The sequence below is a fragment of the Oxyura jamaicensis genome, chromosome Z (assembly GCF_011077185.1).
Source record: "Oxyura jamaicensis isolate SHBP4307 breed ruddy duck chromosome Z, BPBGC_Ojam_1.0, whole genome shotgun sequence".
NCBI lineage: Eukaryota > Metazoa > Chordata > Aves > Anseriformes > Anatidae > Oxyura > Oxyura jamaicensis.
The window spans coordinates 43,762,004-43,789,847 of NC_048926.1; the positions used below are offsets into that span (position 1 = coordinate 43,762,004).

At 39.4% G+C, this 27,844-nt stretch overlaps 1 protein-coding gene across 2 annotated transcripts in view; it reads right to left on the minus strand.

The window, feature by feature from the left end:
- Positions 1–1,321: 1,321 nt before the first annotated feature.
- Positions 1,322–27,844, minus strand: part of GOLM1 (golgi membrane protein 1) — a 32,524-nt gene continuing 6,001 nt past the window's right edge. For both annotated transcript variants that reach the window (XM_035309470.1, XM_035309471.1), the window contains exons 3-10: positions 25,440–25,619; positions 16,505–16,559; positions 14,633–14,735; positions 12,127–12,265; positions 8,312–8,438; positions 6,756–7,043; positions 4,424–4,534; positions 1,322–4,120 (exon numbers count right to left, since the gene is read on the minus strand). In XM_035309470.1, coding sequence (XP_035165361.1) covers positions 4,053–4,120; positions 4,424–4,534; positions 6,756–7,043; positions 8,312–8,438; positions 12,127–12,265; positions 14,633–14,735; positions 16,505–16,559; positions 25,440–25,619 — 1,071 coding nt within the window. In that variant the 3' untranslated portion in view covers positions 1,322–4,052. The remainder of the gene's footprint in view (positions 4,121–4,423; positions 4,535–6,755; positions 7,044–8,311; positions 8,439–12,126; positions 12,266–14,632; positions 14,736–16,504; positions 16,560–25,439; positions 25,620–27,844) is intronic.

Sequence of the window (27,844 nt, forward strand, 5' to 3'; positions counted from 1 at the left end):
GGAGAAATGGTCATACTTCCATACTTTTGCCCAAACTGAATCAGATGTGCTCAAGTAGAAAGGCTGATTTCCTTTCTTGCCACGTCCAGCAAGCCAAAACAATCTTTATACAAATCAGAATCAGATAAAAACTAGACTACTTCATTTAGCTCCTGCATTTATTTTACTGAAGTCAGTTGTGAAGGAGGTATTTTGTCTCAAATGCAGATGTCCTTACAGACAGCAAGAAATGGAGTATGTTATTTCTTATTTCTTTATGGCACTTGAGAATCTGCATAGCTAATACTAGAATAGGCACTAGCAACACTGGAACACAAGACAGCAGGAGTGTATTTTAACTAATTTGCAATGTAATTTCAATCCTGTTATAACTTTGCCAATGCAAAGGACGGATTGCTAATTTGTTCTGTTGGTTCATCAGCCCTTGCATGACCTTCATTGTGTTGCTTTGACTATAGTGTTGCTGCTGAATGCTGCTGCTGTCTGTAAGGGTCAGTACCATAGAAATCCCAAACAGGGGAAGCCCCAGTCCTGCCCTTCCCTCCCTGGAGGAGTTCTTCCTCCTGTGCTTCCAGATGTGAAACAAAGAGAGGCTAGCTCCTGTGCTAAGCAGCCTTCTACTCTAAGACAACAGGAGTGTTAAAAAGCTGACTTGCTTTTTGATGAACCATACTGCTGCAAAATGGCACAGTGATGAACTTTTAAATCCCTCGTGACTACACAGGAGATTGTTTGTGTTTCTCATAACATACCTTTGTATCATGGAATAATACTGCTTTAATGGCCTCACATAAGCAACGGCACTGGTAAGCTGTAACAGGAAAACAGGAAGGCACCTCTGAAGCAGAACAACCCTTTTGTCTGCCAGCAATTTGCAGCTTCCTAGAATGAGGAACTCTCAAGAAGTAGTTTCTCATTTCTCTGCTAAGGAGGTTGCATACTGTTTTACATGATTGCTTATGTTGATTCATATACTTGAATGCTTCTATATCTCTGCCAGAGGAATGAAAATCATGAAAAACAGAGTTGTAAAGATAGTAAACTGGTAGTAGTACAGAACATGAAGAATCCATCTATCTTTTGCTGCTGCCTCGTAAGCAATCATAAAAATCATATTTCCTGTCTTCAAAATCTTTAATTCCATGACAGCAGCTCAAGAGACAGCCTTTTATATTTTTTCCCAATGGAAGCAGGAAGTAGGAGAGTACAAGCTCTACATCGTAGCACTTTCACAGAACTCTAAAAACTTGAACGATCACCCAATCCCATTTTTCATTAACGTTAGAGTTGAATCAACAGTACAGAACAAGATAGCGCACAGTAGAGAAGATTATTTTTATTTTAAAATGATTATCTAAAATGGATCAGGCTTTGCTTTTAAAAAACATCAAGGACAACTGTTAATTTAACCCCAAGAAGACTAGTCAATAAACTTTCCCTCCCTCATGCAAGTAAAAGTTCTAGTGATTAAACACTATGTAAACCACAGTTCCAAGTGAATCTTGTTTGTTCAACTAAAAGTAAGTCCTTGGACTTTAAAGTTTGGTACAGTAGACACAAAGGTCCCTTGTCCATTAGAAATCTACCACCCTATTTACATTCCTGTAGCACTTAAAGTTATTGAGAATAAGACTGTATTCCATCATGGTTCTGAATATTGCTTTTACACAGGCTTTCAGACCCCCTACTGTCAGAGGTATAGCATTTGTGATTTGCACAGAGGAGGTTGTGTTTAAGGGGAGGACACCATTCAGCTGGCTAGCAATGAGCCTTGTCAGACTTTAGGTACTGTACAGAAGTACAGGGAGCAATTTCCTTATACAAGGGTAGCCAAACACTGGAACAGGCAGTGGTTGATGCCCTGTACCTGTCAGTGCTCAGGAGGCATTTAGACAATTTCCTTATTGATAGGCTGTAACATTTTATTAGCCCCCAAGAGCTCGGGGGTTGGACTTGATAGTTGTAGGTTTGTTCTAACTGAACTATTCTAATTCTAAAAGAATTATCTGGCAATATGTTAATAACAAAGGTGGTGTGTTATTTTTTGGCATTTTACCAGTTTCAAGTTAAAGCCATTCATTCAACTTGAATACAGCATTTCATTGCACATTTCATACTGTTAAATGTATGCTCTGCAATAATCACTATTAAATTCCTGATTAACTTATTTCAGCTACATAAGTTTACAGATCAAGTCCTAAAATAATGCCCATTTTACTCCAAACACATGTAAACATTTTGCTGTCAAAACATAACCTGTTTTGCAAAAAAATAAAGCAAAAGAACCAGCATAACAGAAACATCCCCAGTTTCCCAGCATTTGTCAAAGATGCTCATTACCCCCTTTTCTCACTGCTTACATTTCTTTTCTCTGTTCTTACTATAGTAGCCCAGCCCAGTAAAGTCTGACTTGATGGTGAAAAAGTAACAAAGAACTCAGCAATGGACATTAGTGATTCTCTTAAAAGAATTGAAGTTACATTTGGCAAGTCTGCAAGTGATTTGTTTGTGGATGTGGGTGTATTAGGCACTGTCTGACTTGAGCTCTGCCTTCTTTTGACAACGCCTACTCTTTTCATTCACAAAAGAACCACCCCTCCACTTGCACATTTAGCCATCTTAAAGTACAGGAGCTGTAGCATAGTACAGTTAAGAATGACACACCATTGAGGCTGTAATATGACGTACATTGAAGGAAAGCCCTGACAAATCTGTATGTTCTTAAATGAAGTTCCTGTTTGGGAGGTTGGTCGTGTCTGTCTTCTGGTCATACTGGTTGGTTCACATTCACAGACTGTTCCAAACGTGGGTATCGGTCTTAAGGACAGACACAATCTTCAAAACCGCTAGCGACACGCAGTGCAGGTAAGACTGAAGTTAAAGGTTGTTTCAGTTGCAGCGATGGGTAGTTGTAGGCTATCTGAAGTAAACTAGTTTTTCGTTTACACTCAAGAAGATGCAGAAAAGACAAAGACTACAGAACATTAACACCATGATACGTTGTGTATAACACAGACCTTCACAACAACTACAGCTTCATCTGTGAGAGAAGGAGAAACGTCTGGAAAATGCATAGTCTGGTTTGCTGCCTTCACAAGTCCAGCAGAGAAGATGATTTGAACAGCTGAATCTGCTGTTCTGTATGGCAAGCATTTGCCTTTCTACTCTTTTGAAGAGGACAGTGGCTAAATAAAGGGTAGATGTGGCACAACGTTTCAGAAGGCCTCATCAAAATTTCAGGAGTCTGTCTGACTGAATTCTGTGTAAGTTAGTGGTAACTGAACCACACTGCACTTCTGATCGTGTGAACAGGTGTCCAGCAAGGCTTTCAGGAAACGTTCCTGCTGATCTCTTAAGAAGATACTATCCTCAGAATCTACTTTTAACTTAAAGCTAAGAACACAACCAAGACAGTGATTCATTTCTAGCACAGATCATGTAAGCTAGGAGTTTCATTTATGAGACCAAGGACACTCTTATCATACTGCACAGTATCTAGGAACTACAATTATGCTGAGTCTACCTACACTGCAATAAACTGGTGTCAGAATTGGCATAAGGGCAGACTGCAGCATGCATGGGCAATTTTTCATCTTTCACGTTTTGTCAAGGCAAGTTAGCTTACCCTCCCCCTTTTAAACCCAGGCTGGGGATTTCTCTACTGCATTGATCAGGGGGAAAAAATCTGTCCTTGCCCAAGGACTGTTTCCCATCTACCACCAATCCATGCATGCTGTGACTGCTGTATGACTGTACAAGTGACCTGACTTCAAAGTTACTACAGCTTTTGCTTGGTGGTCTCAATTTTATAATCGGTAGGAAGGAAGGAGTCACAGCAGAGGTCAAGATGCTTTAAAACAAGCCTTGAGAGATGTAACGATTTTTTTTCACCACTGAAACAGTACTAACACTTTGCAACAAAATATTACTTCATTTGGGCCCTTATCGAAGGAGTCTTGAGAAGATAATCAAGCATTCTTAAATCACTTTGTTCTCATCCTTGCTGCATTTATAGGAAGAGGTGACTACGTTGCATCATCAACTTCCCTTGTTCACAACCTCTCTTGTTTTTCAATTTGGTCATGTAAGTGGTTCTTCATATTTTCTTCAGAGTTTTGAACTAATTAGGAAAAAAGAAAAAGACACAAATCTCTTTAAGGCTCGGAAGTGATAGGTCTTCATCTAGAAAATTCTGAAAGGACTGTTAGTACTGCATGGCAGAGTAAAACTACAGATATTCCCCCTTCCCAACACACATTAAAAAATAGTTTCGGTAATGCCACAAAGAAAATAGGTCACACTCAAAATTACAGAAAGCTCAGAGAACAAATAAAAAAATAGCTGTATCTGCTACAGGGTAACATTCAAAAAATCATGGTAACATTTTCAGCTTGAATTAAAACATTCTGTTTTTCCCATTTACCATTTGCAATGCCTGCAAGTGCTGCTTGCTTGTCCGTTTCTGATTCAGCTTCATTCTCATCTACATTGTAGTCAACGTTCTTGTCCTTCAATGCTTCTTGTGCCTGATTGTCTAGAAAAGCATTACATTAAATGAGTTCTATGCTGCACAAGAGACAGTTACTGTAAATATCTAGCACAGAATTTATTTTGCTGTTGAATTAATTGCTGTTTAAAGAGTACATTTTAATATTTTTCCTTTTGAATGGAAAACCTTTGCTGTAAATCCTGTATAACGAGCAAGATAAAAATCCTTTGGGATTTGGAATAAAATTTGGTAATGCATTCAGATGGACAAAGAAAAAGCATTAAACAATTTCAGAATACATTACATGACAGCCAAAGAAACAGTAAAACCTGAAGATGATACTGAAAACGTGATGGAGTTGCTTTTAAATGTATTAGCACCACTGCTAAAACATACCTCAGATTCCCTCCTCCTTGTTTTGGCTTGTCCACCAATCAGAAAGCTCTGAATTCAGCATAAAAAGAGTACTTTACTATGTGCTAACTTGACACAAAAGTGGTTTCCTGTGGAAGATTTTCTTTGCTCTGTCATGAATCATCCTGCTCCATACAACTTAATGTAGTAAAATCTGCTCAAGATGAAGATTCCTTAATACAGATTGCTCAGAAGTAAATTATTTCTGACTGCTCAAGTCCTACCTTTCTTTTTCAGTTTGCCAGGCAGAAAAAACATAGTGGCATAGAGGTATAAGCATACCCCGGTTAAGAAAAATAGAAGAATCTCTAGTTCTCAAGGAGAAAGAAAAGCCAAACTGTCTAAACAACAACTGATTTCGAAACAGGCTTGAAAGCTTTTAGCCATATATTGTCCATGTTCAGACCAAAACATCTGCAGTAATAGGCCTAAAAGTCTCCAGGTTTTAAAAGAAGCTTTAACTGACAGACAGGATGCTTGGAGAACGTAAAAGAAATCCATTTCTACTTGAGGTTCCTTTGGCTGCAAGGAACCTACACCGTAAGTATGGTATTTTTGCTAAGCAATCAAGCCTGAAGAATACTGTGCTGGTCTTTCTCTCACCGGAACTCTGACCTTTCACAGGCTGCACCACAGTTTTTCCTTGCACTACTTTTTGGATTATTTTTGCACCTGATTGTTCTGTTACTTCAGTTAAAACAGAAACAGCTATTGTGTTTTGGAGAACTGCCTGCTCTGGCCAGCATCTTTTTGATGCAGTTGGAAAAATACTACTGCAATGCAGATGAGATTATTTATCCCTGCCAAGTCCCCTGTGGCAACATCATAACATAATGCATTGTATGAATGCATTCACTGGACTGAAAAGCACAGACGGCACTTCCTGTGGTCCTTCAGGCTGCTTGTTTACGGTCTGGGCTACTGATTCAATACTGCATCATACAAGGAAGGGTGAAGGATTTCCACATTCAGAAGAGGTCGTAGTGAGGTCCTTAGGATAGATACTCCAGGTAGAAAGACAGACACAAGACAGGCTGGGATGAGCTCAGTAGAAGCAAGGAACTGAGCCTGCATGAATGCTGTAAGCTTCAACTGCATCAGAAAATACTACTTTGTTTTGTGAAAAAGTGCTGATAATTCTAGGAGCACCATGCAGCATCCACGAATTGAAGCGTACCTAAAACTGAGTTCCTCAAGACAGGGGGATGCATGTCTAGATCCTGGCCTGTTTTTGACAGGACATCAGTGTCTCAGCACTATGGAGACACTGGTTCACAGTCACACGTGGTAGATGCCAAAAAACATCACCTCTGCTGACAACCTCCAATCTGCAGTTTTGCAGACTTGTGATAATAAACTTCAGATACCTGAAGTCTCAGGTGAACTTTCACTGTTGCTAGAGTATTTTCAAACAGGGGTAGCTAGCGTTTACACATCAACATTATAAGATGACTGTCTGCAAAACATTAATACGCACTATTATCTAATCATCAATGCTTTGGATGGGTAATGTGTCTCATCCTTTTCAAAAGCATTTTATTTTTACACAGCCTCAATACCAAGAAGTTTTTGGGACTAATATCCCCAGGCGTTGTGTGCAGACAACAGAGAGACAGACGGAAAGGCTGTGACAGTGGTGCAGAAGAACCCAGCCTGGTAGCTCCTGTTGCGCTAACACAAGCCTCCGTCTTCACCCACTGGCTGTAGAAGCGTGCTGGGGATTAACTAACCTTTTCTCTCTCACGCTAACCTTTATGAAACCGTATACTATATCCAGCCAGCTGCCATCACTGTTTCAGAAATCATGCTCTATTCCACACTTTTATTCCTTTACTTGCAACACGCTACCAACCAGCCTTTCCAGGTGGTGATGCACCCTGCTTAGCATCATAATTTAGGAGCTGCTCCCTCTCCACCTCCTCATTGGCAACCTGCTCTGCGGCCGGCTGTAATGCATCTTGCCCAGCTACGTGTTTTTCATCTTCAGCCGGGTTCAGTTCTTTCTCTGACTCAGGGGGCATCTCGTTATGACCTGCAGCAGCCTTGGCTGAACCCTGTGGGTGTTTCAGTTCACCAGAAAGTTTCTCCTCTTCTGCTTTAGGGTCCTGTTTTCTGATGGCAGCTAGGCCACTTATTCTTTCTGTAAACAATAAAAATGATTGAGTAAAAAAAAATATCTTTCAGTGGCAGCACAAGTTAAAAACCTTTAACAAATGCTGTTTTTTTTTGTTGTTGTTGTTTGTTTGTTTTTTCATTCAATTCTTATTTTTCTCTCAGTCATATCAGACCCAAAGAGAAAGACAGAAGACAACCCAAGTTTTTCAAACGGGGGACAGCTAAAAGATGAGACTTGTAAAGTCTACTGGCATTGTCTACTATCAGCATATTCACATTGCTACCTACTTAGAATGTTTGTATGTGGAGTTTAAAAAGTTTGGCAGGTGAAATAGAGCAGTTTAAATAAAAATTGCAGTTTGCTACGCAACATCAGGTTTCTGTGTGTTGCATTTCATTATTGGCAATAAAACAGATTAGGTGTGCAAAAGCGTCTCAGGACAAAGCAGTTACATGGGCAGATTTTCAGCTAAATGAAGGCTGTTCTTACAGCCTTCACTGAGGAAGTGGAGGCAGGCTATTGCTTTCAGCAGACATTACCACATCGCTTTTCCTGTGTATTTGTATTTTTAACTAAAAAACACCAGGACAAAATTTACCCAAATAAATTATATGGAGATGTTGTCTTGAATTGCTCTAAAATTACTCCCAGGATTGTAATTTAAGATAGCATGAAAGAATAATTAAATAGGAAATTGGATTTCTCACACACAGTTCTCTGTGAGACTGACGCACAAGGCACATCCATTCAAATTAATAGTTTTTGAGAGTTTAATGCAATAAGCAACCACTAGGTTATCTAATCTCATCTTCTGCGTATCATTTCCATTACTTGCATTTTGCTCATTGACAATACATGGAAAGCACAGGCATGCGTCTCTTTAATGCCTAACTTTCAGCCATTCTGTACAGAAGAGCAGCAGCCTAGATGTATCAAATTTACTAAAACTAGCAAATTTAAAACATGCTTAAAAATCTTTGCATCCAAAAGCAAGGTATTTTCTCAACAGTACGTGAGTGATATGACTATGATAGAATGATAACTGTTTTTATTTTCCTTTACATGCAACACGTCAATTTCAGTATAACTGAACTAGTAGAAATGATAGTAATAAAAATACTTGAACAGATACTAATTATACCCTCCTACAGCTAAAGGAAAATTGATTATAATTCAGCCTACCAGTATCACTTTTCCATCTTAATCATGTATACAAAGATATTTTTAAGTGTTCCATTAGATTACAAACTTTCTCATTCAAGTTCCTAAGATACCGGTGATTTCTAACTCACCTTGAGCCTGCAGAGGGTCTGTCTGTTTTATCGTAAGTTCTTCTTTTGGTACCTCATCATCTTTTGGCTGTTCTGAGTCAGTCTGCTTGAACTCGGATTGCTTCAAGGCTGGCAGCTGACTATCAGCCTATAAAGTGAGTATACACAGACACACATTGGTCTTAACATCTGCTCCTGGATTTGGAAGGTAAAATTAGATCAGAATCCATTCAATTTTCAGTAGAGATAAAAAAATAAATCTAAACACTTGGAATTTTTTCTACTGTTGATGGAATTACAATCCTGATTATGCAGTGATGTTTCTATATGAACAGCACATAACACATCACAAGAACTTAAGATACCGTTAATTTAATTAAAGCTGAGATTACTGTTCTTGGCTATTGTTTCACCAGAAACACTACCTGTTATGCTGTGAGGGTCACAGAACTGTAGTGCTGCACGCTTCTCCACTATTGCCCTGCTACCACATCAGGGCCAGCAGAGCAGTAAGAACAGATGGCATTACCTACTGCTAGTACAAGGACAGGCAAACCAAATTCGTGCATAATCAGAGTTCAGTTAATCAACGTTGTACAGAACTGCACTAAAACTATGTTGAATGCAGGCTTCAGAGAAGAAGAAACAAAACAGAACATATAAATCAACTAAGTAGACAACAGTATCTATTTAACTGGATGAAGCTCACTTAAGGAAGAGTTTTGAATTAAGGATTATTTAATGCTGGTACTAGACTGGTCTCAGAGTCTGACCCATATGATCTGCTTTAAGATTAATGGCTAAGTTGTACACTGTTTCAATGATCTTCCAACACAAGAGTCAAAATTTTCTGTGCTGCTTTTACTCATATTAGTATTTAACTGGCCAAGAGCTGTGTCGATTCACTTCACGCAAACATGCGTGTAAAGTGTGTCCAGAGGCTATGTTGCACTACTCCAGCATAAAAAAAAGAAGCCTGTAATGAAACTGTTTGTCTTACATATTTATCTTTTTAAAGATCCAGAGAGAACAAGCATACAGACATTTAGAGACAAACATTTTTATACCTGCCTACGCAAACGAGTAAGAAACCTCATGGTGTGGGAAGTCATACAGTAGTCAAAAAACTTCCTGTTAAAATTGTTGATAAACTGCAGCTACCTATTGTTCTAAGCATGCCAAGAAAATACGAGGTTGCCAAGTCTTCATATGGTCATTTGGAAAACATCTGCAGAAAGAAGTGTTTAAATAATCAAGATACTGAAGTTGCAGAGGATTTGTAGGACATGATTACTTGGCTATTTCAAAAATGTTTAAGCTCAGTCAAGGCCAGGCAGAACTAAAGACCTTGTTGGGTCAACACCATAAAGCCCAACATCAACAACAAATAACCTAACACTAACTCTTATGAAAGCCTGAGAAGCAATTATTACCACAGAAGATTTGGTAAATTTACTGCAATAGAACCCTATCTTCCTTCTAGTCATTAAAACCTAAAAAAGCTGTGTTTAAACATGCTTCTTTTTTATACATAACTAAGCATCTCCACCAGACACTGAACAAAAATCTATTTTCCACTTTAGGCTGGGGCACAAATACTTCCATAAAAATACAGAGCCTGAACTTAACAGCTGCAATTCAGCTCTTAATTAGACACGTAAGAGCCCTTAATTTACACTACCTTAAATATCTAACTCTGTAGTTTTTAATGATAGTGTTGAATGAAAGAAGTGTGTATGCTGAAAAAATTTAAGTTGAAGCGGTTGGTCTTCTTGCTAAAAGTAATAATTTAAACACATAAAAGAGAAATGAATACAGACATTATATATATATATATATCCCTCAACCGAGGAGTGTCTCAAAAAACAGAGCTGTAAGAGTAGCTGTGTATTTATTAACTAACCAATAGAGAAAATTCCATCCTCTTTCTCTCATTTATTTTAACCCTGACCTTTTCATTACATAAGCATGTACATCTTGCAAACTGCATGAAAAAAGGGAAACCACGGTAGCTCAGCCACTGTGATCTGTAAAAATGGGAATTATTCCAGCTAAAAACTGTACTTAAAAACATCTGTGGCATTAAATAACTCATCCCCTGTACAAGCAAAAGTTACAATCCTTGGGCAAACAAACTACTGTGGAAGTTACAGCTTGACATAAAAGGCACTATCACAGACAGTAGGAAACACAAGAAAACAGAATTTATTTTGGCTGCAGCTGTACCAGTGGTACCACATCCGGTGCAAGCAATGTTAATGAAAATCTGCTGCAAGGCAACACTAGAAATTGATCACCTCTTCAGTATGCTCTTCCCAGCATCAACTTTCCAAATGGTTTGTGTTTTCCGTCTTTCAATCAAGTAAGATGCCTTTGCTGTACAAGGTTTCCCTAGCCATGTCCAAATGATGGGTTTGTTATTCACTCACTTACCTGGCACTGTTGATAAAAATTACTCAGTTAGACAAACAAGAACTTTCACTTTCTTCTAAAGGGATAAATGGCTAGCATTTACTATCTCTAATGCTTTATTCTTTTTGCAGTTCTCTCAGATAACACAGGTTCCCAGAATGAAAGGTCACAACTTCAGCAATTCTCTGTTCTTTTTACATAAAGACTTTGAAGAGAATAGAACAGAGAATGGAACCATTATCTGAACCCCAGGGGTCAATGGGAACATGTTTCAGCCATTTTCTCCCAACCATTTCTAGCTATTTGCAAAACCCAGATTCAGCTCTCAGTGCTTTACCCTTTCCGTTTACTAAGTCACCAAATTGTTTCTCCAAGTGGCCTTTTCCTAGGCAAGGAGTAAAAGACAGATGCAACCTAAACTCCCTTGCCTTTGCAATGATAGTTGGCCACTCATATGGTAAAAAGGCCCAATTGCAGTCACATGTAAAAATGCAGCATCAGCCACAGGTGCTTGTAGTCTTGATGGAAATGGTACATCCAAATAAATTGTTGTACATCCAAGTAAATTAGCTGCCTTTTCACCCAGGAGTTTCACTACCTGTTTCCAGCAAGCTTAACTGCTCAAGTCCTATTCGTGATCTAACCCCACGCCACTGAAGAAGCAGCAGTAATTCACATGCCAAGGCAACGTGACCATCTGAGAATTCTTTTTCTCAGCATTTTTTCCACCCTCTGCACCCCAGGAGGAAAGACTGGGTGGGCACACAGCCACCCCCTTTGGCAAGCTTCCATTATTCCACTGATACCGCTCAAAGTACATACAGCAATGCTTTTCGTGCCTTTTTGATTCAGAATAACCAAAAGCAAACAACTAAAACATTTGATCTCCCCATTTGATCTCTCATTCCTACTGCAAAAGTCTGAAATTTGTGTTCATGTGGAAAATCATGGCACTTTTATACCTACTGATGAACCTCAAAGTCTCTAGTGAAGACCTATGGACTACAGTATCATATTTGAGGCTTGCTGGTACTCTGAAGTGATTCACAGTACATTTATCCTCATCGTATATCCTCATCCAACTTCAACACACAAAGCTTTGTCAACTCCTTTAACAAAGTCAAAAGGACCAAAGCTCAGCAGCACAAATATTCTTGAAAGGGCTCCTCACCACTCTCATTATTAGCCCTCGAGTTCTGCCCAACTCAGAGACAGTAATTTGGAGAACAGCAAGGTCTCCTGCAGCCTCTGCCTTGTTCTGTATCCAGAATCTCTCAGTTTCACATAAATGAGAAACATTCAACAGATGTGAATCAGAACAGTATTAATGAGATGAGCTAATGTTAGCTGAAGATGGCAGAAAGGAGGAGAACCACTTAAGAATTACACAGAAAAAGATCTGTAAGAAACTACCTCCACCATACCTGGCCGCTTTTCTTGGAATCTTCTGGGAAGTCTTTATTTTCTCTGACTTGTGATACATCACTGCCTTTTTTTGTGATCTCATTTATCCTTTCTTCACATTGTTCTTTTAATTCTTTCATCTGGTTGATGCACTGTGACCTGGAGAAGACGTGAACAAGTGAGTAGTCATGAACTTTCATCCACATCCATAAAACAACTCTTCTAAAATGATGTTTGGTAACATTATTTATTCCATTCTTTTTGTTTATTTATTTTTTAAATCTTCTTAGTTCTATTACCTGTGCTTACATTTGAGAAGTCCATAGGAAAAAAAGAGGATGTTAACCTATGTCCTAGAGACAAACTCAAGGCGCAGGTGCTCCAAGTTCCTCTTTAAGAACTTAAATTGCTTTTGCTATACCAGCTTAATAAGCTGCACAGATTTTCTTCTCTTTGACTAATCAGTCCATTTCAGTTAAGTCAAAATCAGTTTTGATCCTGAAAATCTTCTGTTATAATAATAGGAATACATATTTGGGTTTTAGATACAAAGAGGAAACAGCGAAGTACTAGGTCACATCAAAAGCAGATGCAAGCTACTGCTAGCAAACCAAACACACCCTTTCTCAATATTCCACCAAGGTGCAGTGCTGTAAGACAACAAAATGCTACAGAAATGGAGTTCTTTGGTAGCTATGATGAGTTCCAACAGGGATATTTCTTAAAGAGGAGAGTATTTTATTTATAAATTTAACAGTTACACAGTGCTACTAGTGCCTCGTCTGTCATAACAGTAAGGGTTTGCTGCTTGCAGTCGTATAGCCGGCCACTCTCTCATGGTCACAGAAAATTAACATCTAAATATTATTCAGCAAAGCTAGTGAAGAAAGTGTAGCTTCTTGACTGAGATAACAACTGGTTTTGTGGATTACCAAAGAGGGATTGCAGGAGATAGTGCAGCTGCCTTAGGACTGATAGAAGGCAGACAAGTTAGCGGCTTAGCTCCTGTTCATCTAGTGCTTGGCTGAATTATCATTCCTGTCTCTGCACCTTCCTTGACCCACACAAACCCATCTAAGTAGTATGGTTTCATCTCTGTACTTGTACACACTGTACTTGAAAATATTTCGCAAGATAGGGGCAACAAGTGTGAGTTTTCAGACACCAGGCTTACTACATTTACTTTGTATCACTTTCCTGCACATGCTTATCAATCCAGTAGTTCAAGGATTTACCACTCATGTGGGGCATGACTGTACAGCACATACACTTACAGATCTATTTATTCTTGATGACCACAGCCTTCCAAGGAGGACACTAGAAAACAGATACTCTTCTCCAGCTAGCAAACAACATCAAAAAAGGTCCAGGAGTCCCAGCTATGCCACAGCTGTGGCACACAATAAACTTTAAGGGGAAAAAATACCTTGACCGACATGTAAGTGCAACACGGCTTAATAAAAGGCTGGTACAAACTTAAATCTCCGACTTCCTTTTACTTTTATGTTAGAAGACCCACATTTTTGGAAATCCACCCATATATTCCATTTGGGTCATCTCTATTAAATGAGTAACAACGTCTTAAAAAAAAAAAAAAAAAAAAAAAAAAGAGAAACACATACTACATAACCAACTGACAATGAGTAAACATCCCAAATGTGATAATACAAATCCTTAACACTTAATTCAGGGAAATGAAGAACAAACATAAAAACAATTAAAAAAAAAAAAAAAAGGTATTTCAAGTTTTCAAGTTTGGCCTGCAAAATTCAGGTTCTTTGATTAACATGTTGAGCTTCTAGTCAGAATTCCTAAAAAATCTGGCTAAAATGTGACGGTTGGAAAAATACATATCACTAGAACAATACAAGCGTGATGTAAATCCTTATGAGAGCACACAAACACCAAATTTTGTAGTTTTTTTCTACCAGCACATCAGAGGGGAGAATACTAGTGAGGAGACAAGAACATCACTGAACAGAAAGAAGCCATGAAAAAATCCTAGAAATAGCCAAAATACGTGGCAGTATTACCAGAGATACTGGTAGGTACTCGTGTTCAGTTATCCATGCTTCAATATTCAATGAGAAATCTCAACTAAAAAAACATGACTATGTACAAAGTGTACTGCAGAACTGTAACTCTATCAGAAATTTGCTGTGTGACCTCCACAACTCAGTGAAGTACAGCTTCTCGAAGGGTATTCCTATGTCTTAGTCCTCGAACTTCAGCATTTAGCCTCTTTGTGTTGCCTTTTCCCCCAGCTCTTAAATGAGAATATTGCCTTTCCCTTCCTGCAATGGAAGGAAAGTGAAGCGCTTGAGAAATCTGCGCCTACTGAGATGCTGGGCATTGCAAGGACTATACTTTTCTCCAAGATCAACCACGAGCAATTTTAGATTTGTCAGGTGCTGCTTTCATCTTAAAACTACACATCTACTGACAGTGATGCAGCTATCACAAGAATACTTAGGGTTATAACTGAATCACAACTCCAGAAACCATTATTTAGAAGGGCATACTTACAGGTCATATGAGAACTTTCTCTGAAGGTTAGTCTGGTTCTTCTGAAACTGGTAAACATCCAGCTGTAGTTTTCCATATTCTGTCTGTAACTCTTTCAAGTGTTCTGATCATAACAGGATTAAAATACGTATTAAAATACGCATGCACATATGTGCCTAGATATATTACAACATAAATATCAGATCTGTCAGTAAGTACACTAGCCTATCCACCTCTTATGTTCATTACATTTTGTATACAGATGCATTGACAATTGTTAAACTGATTCATCAAGGACGTACTGGACTGGGTATGATTAAACAGCCTTTCAGCTGAACATATATGTCACAATGCTTTTGTTAATATTTTGACCTCCTTTTCTTCATTAGGAATACTCTAACTTGTTTGCAAACCCTTGTTCTGCTAGATTTCAGCCCAAAAAGCATTCAGGTCTATGAAAGACTAATCAGACCATACACACTATGAAATAGCTTTCACATAAATTAGCTATCCGAAGACCAAGCTTCCAATTCTTCCCTGAATAACATACATTTTACTATTAGATTCATCTTTTTTTTTCTTGTTGTGAGAAGAATCATCATCATGCTCTAGCTCTATAAATACATTCTGATAGGAAGCTTTGTGAGAGGACATCAGAAGAACTGGCAATACGTTTATTTGCCTGTTTATAGAACTTACGATGAGCTCTGAGGCATATCTGAGGCATAAATTGCTAACAACATTTTGCAGCACAAACTGAAAGGAATTAGACTACATTTTCTTCTTTATTATATGAATTTGAAAATTCTCTTGGTGCTAAAACCTATGACCTGAACACCTCAGAAAGGAATGCAAACATGCTGTAAAAAGTGGAATGAAGAGCGTATTAACAATACATACAGAAGCTAGTTTTATTTCATATCATTTTTACATCATTAGCAGTTAGGGGTCAGGAGTCCTACATTAAGGACTCCATGGACAAGTAAAGGGTGGAATAGATTGAGAGCAGCCCTGAGGTCAGGGACCTGGGGGTGTTGTTTGGTGAGAAGCTCAACATGAGCTGGCAATGTGCACTTGCAGTCCAGAAAAGCAACTGCATCCTGGGCTGCATCAAAGGAAGCGCAGCCAGCAGGTCAAGGGAGGGGATATCTCCCCCTCTGCTCTGCTCTCATGAGACCCTAGCTGGAGCACTGTGTCCAGCTCTGGGGCCCCCAGCACAAGAAGAACATGGACCTGTTTGAGCAGGTGGAAGATGGCCATGAGGATGATCAGAGGGCTGGAGCACCTCTCCTGTGAAGACAGACTGAGGGAGCTGGGGTTGTTCAGCCTGGAGAAGAGAAGGCTCCAGGGAGACCTCATTGCAGCCTTCCAGTACCTATAGAGGGCCTACAGGAAAGCTGGGGAGGGTCTCTTTGTCAGGGTGTGGAGTGATAGGACAAGGAATAATGGCTTTATATTTAAAGAGAGTTGATTTAGATTAGATATTCAAAATAAATTCTTTACTGAGAGGGTGGTGAAACACTGAAACAGGTTTCCCAGCAAAGTTGTGGATGCCCCATTCCTGGAAGTGTTTAAGCGCAGGCTGGATGGGGCCTTGAGCAACCTAGTCTGGTGGGAGGTGTCCCGGCCCACTGGAATTGCTTAGAATTAGATGATCTTTAAGGTCCCTTCCAATCCAAACCATCCTGTGCTTCTGTGAAATCCCTCTGGTGTTGAGGTGTATGCAGACTGACAGATCACTGAACTGGAAGTATGCAGATGAAGGATCTAAGTCACAGCAGCTCCTGTGCCCTCTCCACAACTTGAAGGAATGCAGTATTGCTAGAAGACCCTGGAATAACACAAGCCTTAAAGACCAATACGAGAGTGATACAGGGGGGTATTATATCATACCTTGTAGACTCTGGATTAATCGTTCATTTGTTGTGATGTTGTTCATCAGCACTGCCTGGAAGGCACAAAACAGAAAACGATGTTTTAATTGCGAAGGGCCTGTGTTACCATTAAGGTTACAAACAACAACAACCAAAGCACTTAAAACTGGATTTTTAATTTGTGAGTGCTGAGTTACAGTCAAACACAAAAACTTTATTAGCTGCTCTAGAGATATATTATTACAAACAACAAGCACTTATTTTAACCCAGATTTCCCAGTATACATACACAAAAAAAACAGCTATCACTACACAGATATCATGAACAAAAGTAGGAGGAATTTACAGAACCCACTACTAAAACTGCTTGCTGCTTCATTCTGGTTTAATCTTATTCCATAAAAGAGAATACCTTGTAGTATAACTTGCTGTTAACTCCTGCTCACCTGCGCTCAGGAACACAAGCATGAGACAGAAAGCATAAGTGAACTCTGCAAAAGCAACTCGAAGCCTTTGCCTTGTATCACATTTCTAATCATCCACTCCTGCTGTGATAAGAAAGCACTGCATAATGTTCCTCCATTCCCTCACTTCCTGCTTGCTCTCTCACTCTGAAGAAGCAGTCAACGTATGAACATGATTCATCCCTTTTTCCCCTCACTCGCCCTCTCCCAGTGCAAATACGAATACCCCAAAACATCTGAATATTCACTGAACTAACATGAACCTAAATGAAAATAATTCCTCTGAGTCAAATATCAACATAACTCACATTTACCATTCAGAAAGCCTGGTCCAGGAGTCTTAAAGATGAAATCCACTGATCCTTCAGCAATGATCCAGTCTCAAGAGCATATTTCTTATATTTTATTGCAATTTTGTAGATACCAGTTTTCCCAGGACACCCCTATATTCTGCAAGGGGTCTGAGATCAGGATACATCAAGCCCACAGTTTCCCAAAGCTGTTGCTCAAGTACTGATGCATACACATACCCATACCCACATCACTTCAAAGGAAAAAAAATGCCTACATTCATTCTGCCTGCCCATGCCATGCCAGCCCATGCTGCCAGTCAGGGCCTATTTTCTTGAAGACTACAGTAACAAGTAGTAACTGAGGAGGAGGAAAGTGTTCAATCAATCCAAATGAGGTAACACAGCAGAGGCATGGATTTGTCTTTTGTCCACCCTTTAAAAAGTCCCAATTCAAAGAAGTGACCGTTCATGTCCTGATGAAGAGGCAGACATTTTCTACCCAGTAAGAGAAATATTCTTACACCATCCTATACATACAGTCAGTCCATGAACACCATTGTGAAACCTCATAATCAAAGGTTTTGCTACTTTATTAAAAAGAAAAAAAAATAGTAATGACATGAAAAACAGCACATACTTGGGATTACCTCCTGTCTGCCTTCTCCTTTCTTATAGGACAGGGTAAAAAACGGTCTGGATTTGTTTTCACTGGTTTACTGGAGAAAGTATTAGAGTTTGACATGGCCATTTTATGTTCAGACAGATTTTTGTTGGTTTGTTCTTTAATGAAACCCCTAAATACCAGAGCCATTTATTTCATTTTGACAGTGAAGAAGACAAGAGTTAAATGTTTTGTACCTCAGGACAGCAATAACTGTGATTAGCTGATGTGCAGAAAAGTGAGAAAGTCCCCTCGAAACATTAAGAGATAAATATGTATCTTACTCGTTTGGACTGCATAAATCCAAATCAAATAAAACTTCCTTTTGACAATGCCACACCTACCTTCCTGAATTTGAGGGTAAGAGTACAGGAAGAAATCATGGAAATCTATTCACCTGTTTAACTTGAGCAGAAATGCTGTTTAATAATTTACAGGGCAGTGTTTCAACTGCCAGTTTTCTATCTGACTGTATCAATAGCTTCAGGCTTTCCATTCTTCCTCCTGCCATGCAAACATTAGCTAATCTTTGCTCCACAGCTATGAATTAGGCAGAGGGTATTTTATTTTTCACAATGCAGCGTAACAGTCAGCAAACACAAGCCTAAACTCAGAGCAAGGAAAAAAAATTAGATTTTAAATCTCATTGAGCCCACAGAACAATACCTATAATCCCTAGCAGTGATTATTCGGCTTCAGGATACTCGGTATTTTGCCATATCACAGTCCGATCTCTGACTGCGGGAGTGAGTAACTCTGTTAGACAGAACCAGCTTGTTGTACTTGCATGCATGCCTTGCACAGAAGACCTTGCGACTATCAGACAGGAAAGGTCAGTCTCCAGCTTGGGGGTCCCTATGGTGGGTAGCAGGCCCTCAGAAACCAAAATGGAAAGCCACGCTGCCATCAGCCAATAATGGAAAAATCTTGCTACAGCTGGACAGCAAATGTTTTAATGACAACTGAGAGAGATATTTTTTATTTACCAATGAACATGTCTACACAAGTCATATTCTACTCAAGAAGCACAAACATTAAAGGTATTGTTACTTAAAAAAAATAGAAACATACGGAAATGCATGCATGGAAGCACTGAAATAAGCTATCTCAAAGCGTATGTTTTGAGCACATACTCTGAACTACACACAAGCATTTCATCAGATTAATGCCTTATACAGCAGCTGCAATAAACGTACTAATAAGCATACTACACTAGCTCCTTCAGCACTGGCTGTACATGGCTTTTGATACCATCGTAAAACAAGCTAGCGCCAGCACCCTGAGCCGATGCACGTGTTTTCCAACAATAACTGAACTCAGCATATCCAGGCACATAATGAGATTCCTGATAGAAAAGGAATAAAAGAGCAAAGTAGCTGAGAAGAGTAAATATTTGTTTCAGAACTAAAACCAGTAAAAAGGGGCTTTGCACTCACAAGGACAAAAAGGTCAGACAGCATCAGTAATCTTAAGCTGCACACACTCTATGCTTCCACTTTCGGGGTGCCTATGGTTCAGCCAGTCCCAGACCATCATTTTTTCTTCACCATATTGAAACACAATTTAAAATCAGATGCTCTCCAGATACATGCTGTACCAGTTATGAGTAAGCAGACTGATTTCTCTTGCTAATTCAGAAACACCACACGGCAGCAAGTAAAGCGGGGGGCAAGGCAGTGCCTGCTTTCCTTAAAACTTTCCAGAACTAGAAGATAAAACACAGTTTCTTTCAAAAACAGAAACAAAACATACATATGTTCCTCTTACTCTTCACAGCAGACTTTTCTTCCCTAACTCTTCCCCCTGTCTACCATCACCCTGTTTTCAGTAGAGTCCACTCTCAGCACATCAACTGGTACTTTGCCTCAGAATGCTGCACTGGGAATTGAGATTTTCCCGGAAGGAAGGATGAGAGCAGCTGTGGCCAATGTTAAATGAGTAATAGTGACACACAAAGCTTGCTGCTCTTCCTCAGTAAAACAGGATATGGGATGGGGAAGCATCACAGAAATCCAAAGAAAAAGAAAATTGCAAAAGTATGTTCCAAGAGTTAAAACTAAAAACAGATTACATGGCTACACTCTTCAAAAAGACTACTGTGGGTGTATACATCCCAGAAGCTACAAGTCCTGAAAGGCAACCACACTGGATATTGCTCTGCTTTAGAAAATTGTTTATGGATTACAAACAGCCCTTTTGCACTCCCGATTCCTTATTTGTTGTTACTGAGAGTTCACGTAAGCTCTCTTGATCTCTTCAGTCTATTTTTGTATGGATTTCCAGAAGACATTGGCTAAATCTACATTAATCCTCAAAAGTTCAAACAGATTTTTTTTTAAAGCAGACTGGTTACAGAAATGTTTTAGACGTACTCAGATGTAGGAGAAGTATTATGACAGCAATTACCCAGGATTACATTGCCTCAATGAATGGTGAGCCCATGGGGTATTTCAGGCTCCGACAATCTCCTACCTTCCGTGCCTTTGCTCTTGAAGTAGCACGCAGCACTTCAACTAGAAAAGCAGGCAGATGTAACGCTCAGTGGCTGTCACATTGCCTCCAACAGTGGCTTTAACTTGCAGAGTATCTTACTGGTGCATAAGTTTGGAACCAACTTCAGAGGCTTAATTATCCTTGTCATATTATCAGCATATCACTACATCCTTATCCATATAATGAGCAGAGTAATAAGATGCAGTGACCACAGATGAGCTGCAATTACTCTGGGTCTCAAATCTTATCTGAGAGTTGCTTTTGTAAGAAGTCCAGATTGTGAAGGTTTGCTACCGCACATATTTTTTTCTATATCCAGATGTCCTATAAATTCTCCCTGAAAAAGAGTAGGGTTTTTTTTTGAGATAGACCATTCACTTCACATCAGCACTTTCACTTTTCTTATTTATAAAGAACAATGAAAATTAAAACAAAATCCTGTCTATCATTCAAAGATCTGTCTAGTCCCATTTAGACAGTTTGTATTACTTGGAAAGAGAGCTGAGTGACTCAGGGTTTAGACTTGCATTCATCCCTCCTGGAAAAGGTAAATACTTGCTGTTAATCCCCAGGGAGGGGAATAAAGTTCAGTTCAAGGACTGAGGTTAGTACAACCAGAAAGGGTGAATTTATTACTTGTCCCCCAGGAATCCATAGTGCCAAAAACAGGGATATGCGTTTGTGTGTGTATACAAATATTCATGTATGCACATGTGCATATACAACACACGTTTAGACATAGATCTATACAGATAAACACACAAAAAAGCTCAGAAATAGTCTTTTCATATATTCTACATCCTGTTGTTAAATAACCGCTGATGCTGAAGAGCTTCTTCAGATTAAGGTCCTTAGCAAGGAGATGGAAGCTTTCCTTCTCTTCCACCACCACTGCCACATCAGGAGCGCTTCTAATTTATGGTGGATGAATCCATGCCAACTTGGTTGATGACATCTTTTGACAAATACAGTTTTCCAGTAAAGCACTTCTCCCTATGTTATGTTGCAGAGTTGGAAAACAAACAATATCTGTGTGGGATGTTTGCTCATGTGTCACAACAAGAGCAAATGCTGAGCTTGCCATGAAGTGGTACACAGACACATACTTGCTCGTTCTAGCACTTCACCTCCTGAGACTTGCTGTTTTCCACTCATGGAAAGAAGAAGAGAGGAAGTAAGTCCATTGCATCACTTTTATCTAATGTTTTCTACAGTGACAGCTCCTGGGTTTTCAACAGCAAACTTTACAGATTATTCCAAGCAGGTTGATAGAAATATGGGTGAGAATTAGTGGCCAAGCCAACAAAGGAAAACTCATGATAGGTGTTTACTACCACCTGATCAAGAGAAGAACACTGATGAATTGCCCTTTCCTCAACTACAGGAAGCATTATGCTCACAGGTCCTGGTCTTGCTGGGGAACATCAACCAACCTGACACCTGCCGGAAAAGCAGGACAGCAATCAGAGGACTCCCAGAGGACAGTTTCTTAATCCAGGCTACAGATGAACCAGAGGAATAGTTTTACTGGACCTGTTGCTCACTATCACATATATTATAATTGGGAGGGGTAGTAGGGGAGAGGTCAGGATAGGTAGCAGCCTGGGTTGCACTGCTTATGCCCTGCCAGACTTCATGATCTCAAAGAACATGGGCTGGGCAAAGAGCAAAGTTAAGACCTTTAACTTTAGGAAAAAGATCTTCACCTGTTTAAGGAAATGGTGAATACAATCCCGGGGGAAACTGCCTTTAGGGTCACTGAAGCAGAAAAGCGTTGGCAGCTCTTCAAGGATATTTTTCTTCAAGCACAAGAGTTCTTGATCCCCAAGTGCAAGAAATTAGGCAAGGAAGGCATGAGACCAGCATGGCTGCATAAATACCTCCTGGCTGAACTGAAGAGCAAGAAGGAAATGCATAGGCACTGGAAACAGGAACACACATCTTGGGAGCAATATAGGAATGCTGCCCGAGCATGTAGAGATGTGATTAGGAAAGCCAAGGCACAGATGGAACTGAACCAGGTGAGCAATGTGAAAAATAAGAAGGGCTTCTACAGGTACATTGGTCAGAAAAGGAGAACAAAGACAACATACCGTTCCTGACAAGTCAGAAAATCTAGTAATGACTGACATGGAAAAAGCTGAAGTGCTCAACAATTTTTTGCCTCTGTTTTCACTGGTGATCAACCTTCTCAAATCTCCCAGGTCCCCAAATCTCAAAACAGAGCTTGGGTGAATGCAGTTCCTCCATTCATAGGAGAAGACTGGGTTAGAGACCATCTGAGGAATCTGAACATGCCCAAGTCCATGGAACTTGATGGAGGTGCTTTCCAAGGTACAGAGGAACTGGAGGACCTAATTATCAGACCACGCCCTATCATATCTGAGAAGTCACGCCGGTCAGGTAAAGTTTCCAGTGACTGAGGAAAAAAAAAAAAAAATATCACCTGTATTCTTAAGAAGGGTAAAAAGGAAGACCCTGTAGACTACCAACCAGTTAGCCACACTTCAATTCCCAGCAAGATCATGGAGCAGATCCTGCTAGAAGCCATGTGGAAACATGTAGAGGCCAACTGGTCAACTAAAAAGAGCCAACACAGTTGCACCAAGAGCAAATCATGCATAACTAATCTTGTATGCCTCTGCAACGGAAGAATTACATCAATGGATAAGGGAAGGGTAACTAATGTCACCTACCTAGACTTCTGCAAAGCCTTTGACACAGTGTCCTATAACATTCTTATCTCTGAACTAGAAAGGTATGGATTTGGCAGATGATCAACAGTGTGGATAAGGAATTTGTTGGACAGCTGGCATCCAAAGTGCAATAAATGCCTCAATGTCCATATGGAAACCAGTAAAAAGTGGTATACTCAAGGTGCTGATACTAACTTCTTCATGAATAATATAGATGACGATGGGCCGGAGTGCAGGCTCAGCAAGTACGTGTATGACACCAAGCTGCATGGTGTAATCGATATACCAGAGGGAAAGGATACCACCCAGAGGGATCTTGACAGACTGGAAAAATGTGCTCAGGTGGTCCTCATGAAGTAAACCACGGACATGTGCAAGGTCCTCCACCTCTGTCTGAGCAGTCCCCAGTATCGGTACAGATTTGGTGCCAATTTGATTCAGAGCAGCACTGCAGAGAAGGACTTAGGGATACTGGTGGATGAAAAATTGTACATGAGCTCATTGAGCATTTGCAGGCCAGGAAACCAATCGTATCCTGGGCTGCATGAACAGAAGTGCTGCCAGCAGGCCAAGGAAGGTGATTCTCTCCCTCTACTCCAACCTTGTGAGATCCCAGCTGGAGTACCACATTCAGCTCTGTTCAAAGACAGGGTGGATGGGCCTTTGGGCAACCAGATCTATTATAAGCTCTGCTCCAGGTTGGACTAGATGATCTTTAGAGGTCCCTTCCAACCCAGACCATACAATGACTCTCTTCACTGGAATGCTGTCTGAATATCCTGGGGCATCTTTTTAATAGGCACATACATTAAAAAGTAAACAAAAACCATAACTCACTTTTTTAAAAACATACCAAAAGATTGAACTCAAATGGAAGACAGAAATTATCGAAGAAAACTGTTTGTCTCAAAAGAGGTAAAACTAATTGGCTTATTACATCTTTGAAGATAAAAATGATTTCAAAATAATTTAAAAATATATGCCATTGATTTACATATTAATGGCATACTTCAACCCTCATTTTCATTCAGTTCTTTTTCTACCACTTTCAGAGATTCTTCTGGTCATTTTTTGATTGCTCATCACATGTTTTGAGAAGCAAATTGCCATTTAACGGTGAACCGTTCACCCGAACAGCTCCTATTACCATCACCAGTTATATCTGTTTAGCCTGCTGAAAACTACAGTCCTGGAAAGCTGATCTACAAAATTTGGTCATGAGACTCTACAGGAGAAGTAATAAACAAGGTATGACTGTAACAAGAAGTAATAAACAAGGAATGACTACTCGCAGCTAAATACTCCTGGCAACAGTGAGAAAGTTATATTAATGGTTTACTGACACACAGGCAGTGTCTGTAACACAAAGAAAATACAAAATAAAATGGTTATTGACAATCATACATACTGTTATTTAAGTATGTATGTTTACATTCTTCACAAAGGACTTTCAAGCCTCTTGCAACATTGCACTGTCAAGAGTATCAACACTAAAGGCTGTTCTAACCCTTCCGGTGTCTCCCACTTCTATTATATTTAGTAGGCTGAAGATCCCACAAAATTTGTGATGCATTTAGATATAAACATCAACCATTATGCCTACTGAGAAAGTAAATACAAATGTATCTGTTGGTACAGTTTCTTGTTTTCAAGTTTTCAAACATTAGTGTACAGGTAAGAAAACCAGAGGCCAACCCAAGGTAGCTCTATTGATGGCTTAGGGAGACAGTAGAGGTATTATTCTGAAGTGCTATCACTTGCAGTTTTAATAGTTCGTATTCAAAAAGTTGATGATGTGCAACAGTAAATATATATAGAGAGAGATTTTGTCTTATTCTGTACGTTTCTTTCTTTTTCTTCCCCACAACATATTTCTGCTAAGTTTTCTCCATTACAGTCTGCTGAAGAAGTCTTTACCACTCTGAGGGCTATAATCACAATCACAGAATAGTTTGGGTTGGAAGGGACCTTAAAGCCCACCCAGTTCCATCCCCCCTGCCATGGGCAGGGACACCTCCCACCAGACCAGGCTGCCCAAAGCCCCATCCAGCCTGGCCTTGAACACCTCCAGGGATGGGGCATCCACAGCTTCTCTGGGCAGCCTGTGCCAGGGCCTCACCACCCTCTGAATAAAGAAATTCTTCCTAACTCTTTTTTAGTTTAAAACCATTAATAATGTGCATTCAATGTCCATTTTCTAAACATTATGATAATATATGTTAAACATTTTGCCACACAAATGTTGACCATACCCCCATTAGCTTGCACATTTGAACAACCTTACACTGCTGCAGAGAGCATAATGGTAAATCAGTCTCATTTTAAGTGTAGCTAGAATAGGGTCTACCTTCTCTTCCTGATGTGCTCTGTTGGCATTTTCCATCTGGAAGCTATGCAAGGACTGGATTTTATCAATCTGCTCTCGCTGCTTCTCCAGCTCTCCCTGGAATTCATTCTTTTTGAGCTCCACGGCGCCCCTCTCCGCTGCTGCTCTGCGGACTTTGCTTTCCAACCCCATGATCCGACTCTGAGGAAGAGCACATTAACAGAAGACAAAGAGAAATGTTTCCCCTCTGAAACTGTTTCAAAAGGGTCATGCTTTCAAACTTCACATAGGCAGAACTGGAATATGTAACCAGTAAACCCACTGTCCTTTTTACTGGTCTTCTGTTCTTTCATAGAATAGTTGGTGGTATCTGTCAGCCACCTGTAAGCGCACACACACATACATACACACACCAGTCTTATATAAATTATTGGTAACTCATATTCTGTAGAGGCCATAAAAATTTCAGTTAAAGATCATCAAATAAATACAAAGCTGTCTAAGTACTTAAGCTAAAAAAAAAAAAAAAAATCACAAACAAAAAACACACCAAAACAAAAATAAAACAAAAGAAACATAAAAAAAATATCATTCTACAATCTTTCTGAAGTACAAGGTCAAAACATTTCTCAAAATGCCCATCACTGCAGTTTCTAGTGTTGATCCTAAACTTACTCAGAGGGGAAAAAATAGTATCTCAAATCATCAACAATTTTTACTTAAGACCATGGAAATAATGGACAGAGGACAACACCATCCAATGTACACTTAATAACTGACATATAGCTGTTACACAAAGATACAATGCTCACTTATAAACAGAAAATTATTATTCTTGCCTGCTCAAAAAGCAGTTACAAGGTAAAAATTCAAGACCATCAAATACTACCCACACAAATGAGGTAAAGGAATTAAGCCATGCGCTGTCAAGGTCAGTTTTCTTTAAAGGATTCATATAGTTTTGCAGGACATTCTTTCTAAACTTTTTGCATTAAATGGTTTATGGGCAGTAAGGAGGAATATGAAGACACACACACAAAATTAGACAGTATTTACCCAGTCGTAAAGACCTGGGGATTCTTGGCAGATAAAAATAAAATGAATATAATAAGAACTGTGCATGTGCCAAGACTGCCAGGAGATGGATTGAATCTTCTTACATCACAGTATGCTGTATATTACTGCCTGACTACTCCGCTTCATTGCCACTGCAAGAGAATGGACAGGAGGAGGGAAAAATATATATATATATATATATATATATATATAAAAAGAACATGTAGTTTGGCTGGAAGAGCAAAGAAAAAGCACTTATTCCGTGTTAGTCATAACAGCAGCAAAGTCTTGCCAACAAATGAATGGGTTATATGAGTGTTTTAAAAGCTCCATTCATAGCTTTGGATGTGCTTCTATTTTAGTCAGAGTGCATGACTACACAGAAGTGAAAGTATTTTCAATCATATTCTTTGCGGAAGGTGTACAAGATGATACAGTAAATCAGTAACAGTAAATGGGATTTCATGTCTATATGTTATTGAGACCAAGACACGCTGGTATGCTGGCTTATCTTCCTATCAGCTGCCCCATGATCGTGCAACAAAGCCTCAGTATTACTGCCGCAGCTACAAACAGCTGGTAGCCACCACCCTGAGAGCCCTCACTAAAGTAAAGAGGAGAGATGACCAAGTTTTCAGAAGAAATGACATCATACTCTGTCACCACAGGAAAAATAAGATGTTCCCTCAAGTGCATGGCCCAAGACGTGCCCTGCTTGAAGAGTGTCAGCTGCGGGGTGGAACAGCAATGCAGTTCCAACAGCCATCAACTCAGTGTTAAAATTCAGTTCAATTAAAAAGAAAATAATATAATAATTCAATAGAAAAATTTGGGAAGAGTTCTCATAAGCCATGTTTAATCACCAGGCTTTAAATTTTCAAGTTTTTGTTGTTGCAGATTATTAAAGAAAAAGAAAGAAAAAACAGAGGAGAGAGGGGAGAGTTGAACTCTCAACTTCAGAATGTGCAGTCCAGTAAGGATAAAAAACCCAAGCTCAATAGACACAAAAAATACAGTCACCACTACAAAATAGCAGAGTAATTATTTCCATGTGAGCTCTGTGCCTTCTTCAGGAACGATTTCTAAGAAATACAAATCCACATTTCTCAATACCATTTCTGAACAAGCTAGATTTCTCTGTCCTTGGTGGGAAAGTGTGTGTGCATCCTTATTCGTCTAACATTTATCCAAAGAGGTCAATCTTACTTTATACAAAAAACAGAAGTCACCAGAATGGCGAAAATATGGGAAAATAATTTATGGAGATGAGCAAATTACGGAGGGCCATTCGGATTAAAAAATGGGGGCAAGATGAAATGTGCTCTGAGGGAAAAAAAAAAAAAAAAGAAAAAAAAAACAGGATGCCACAT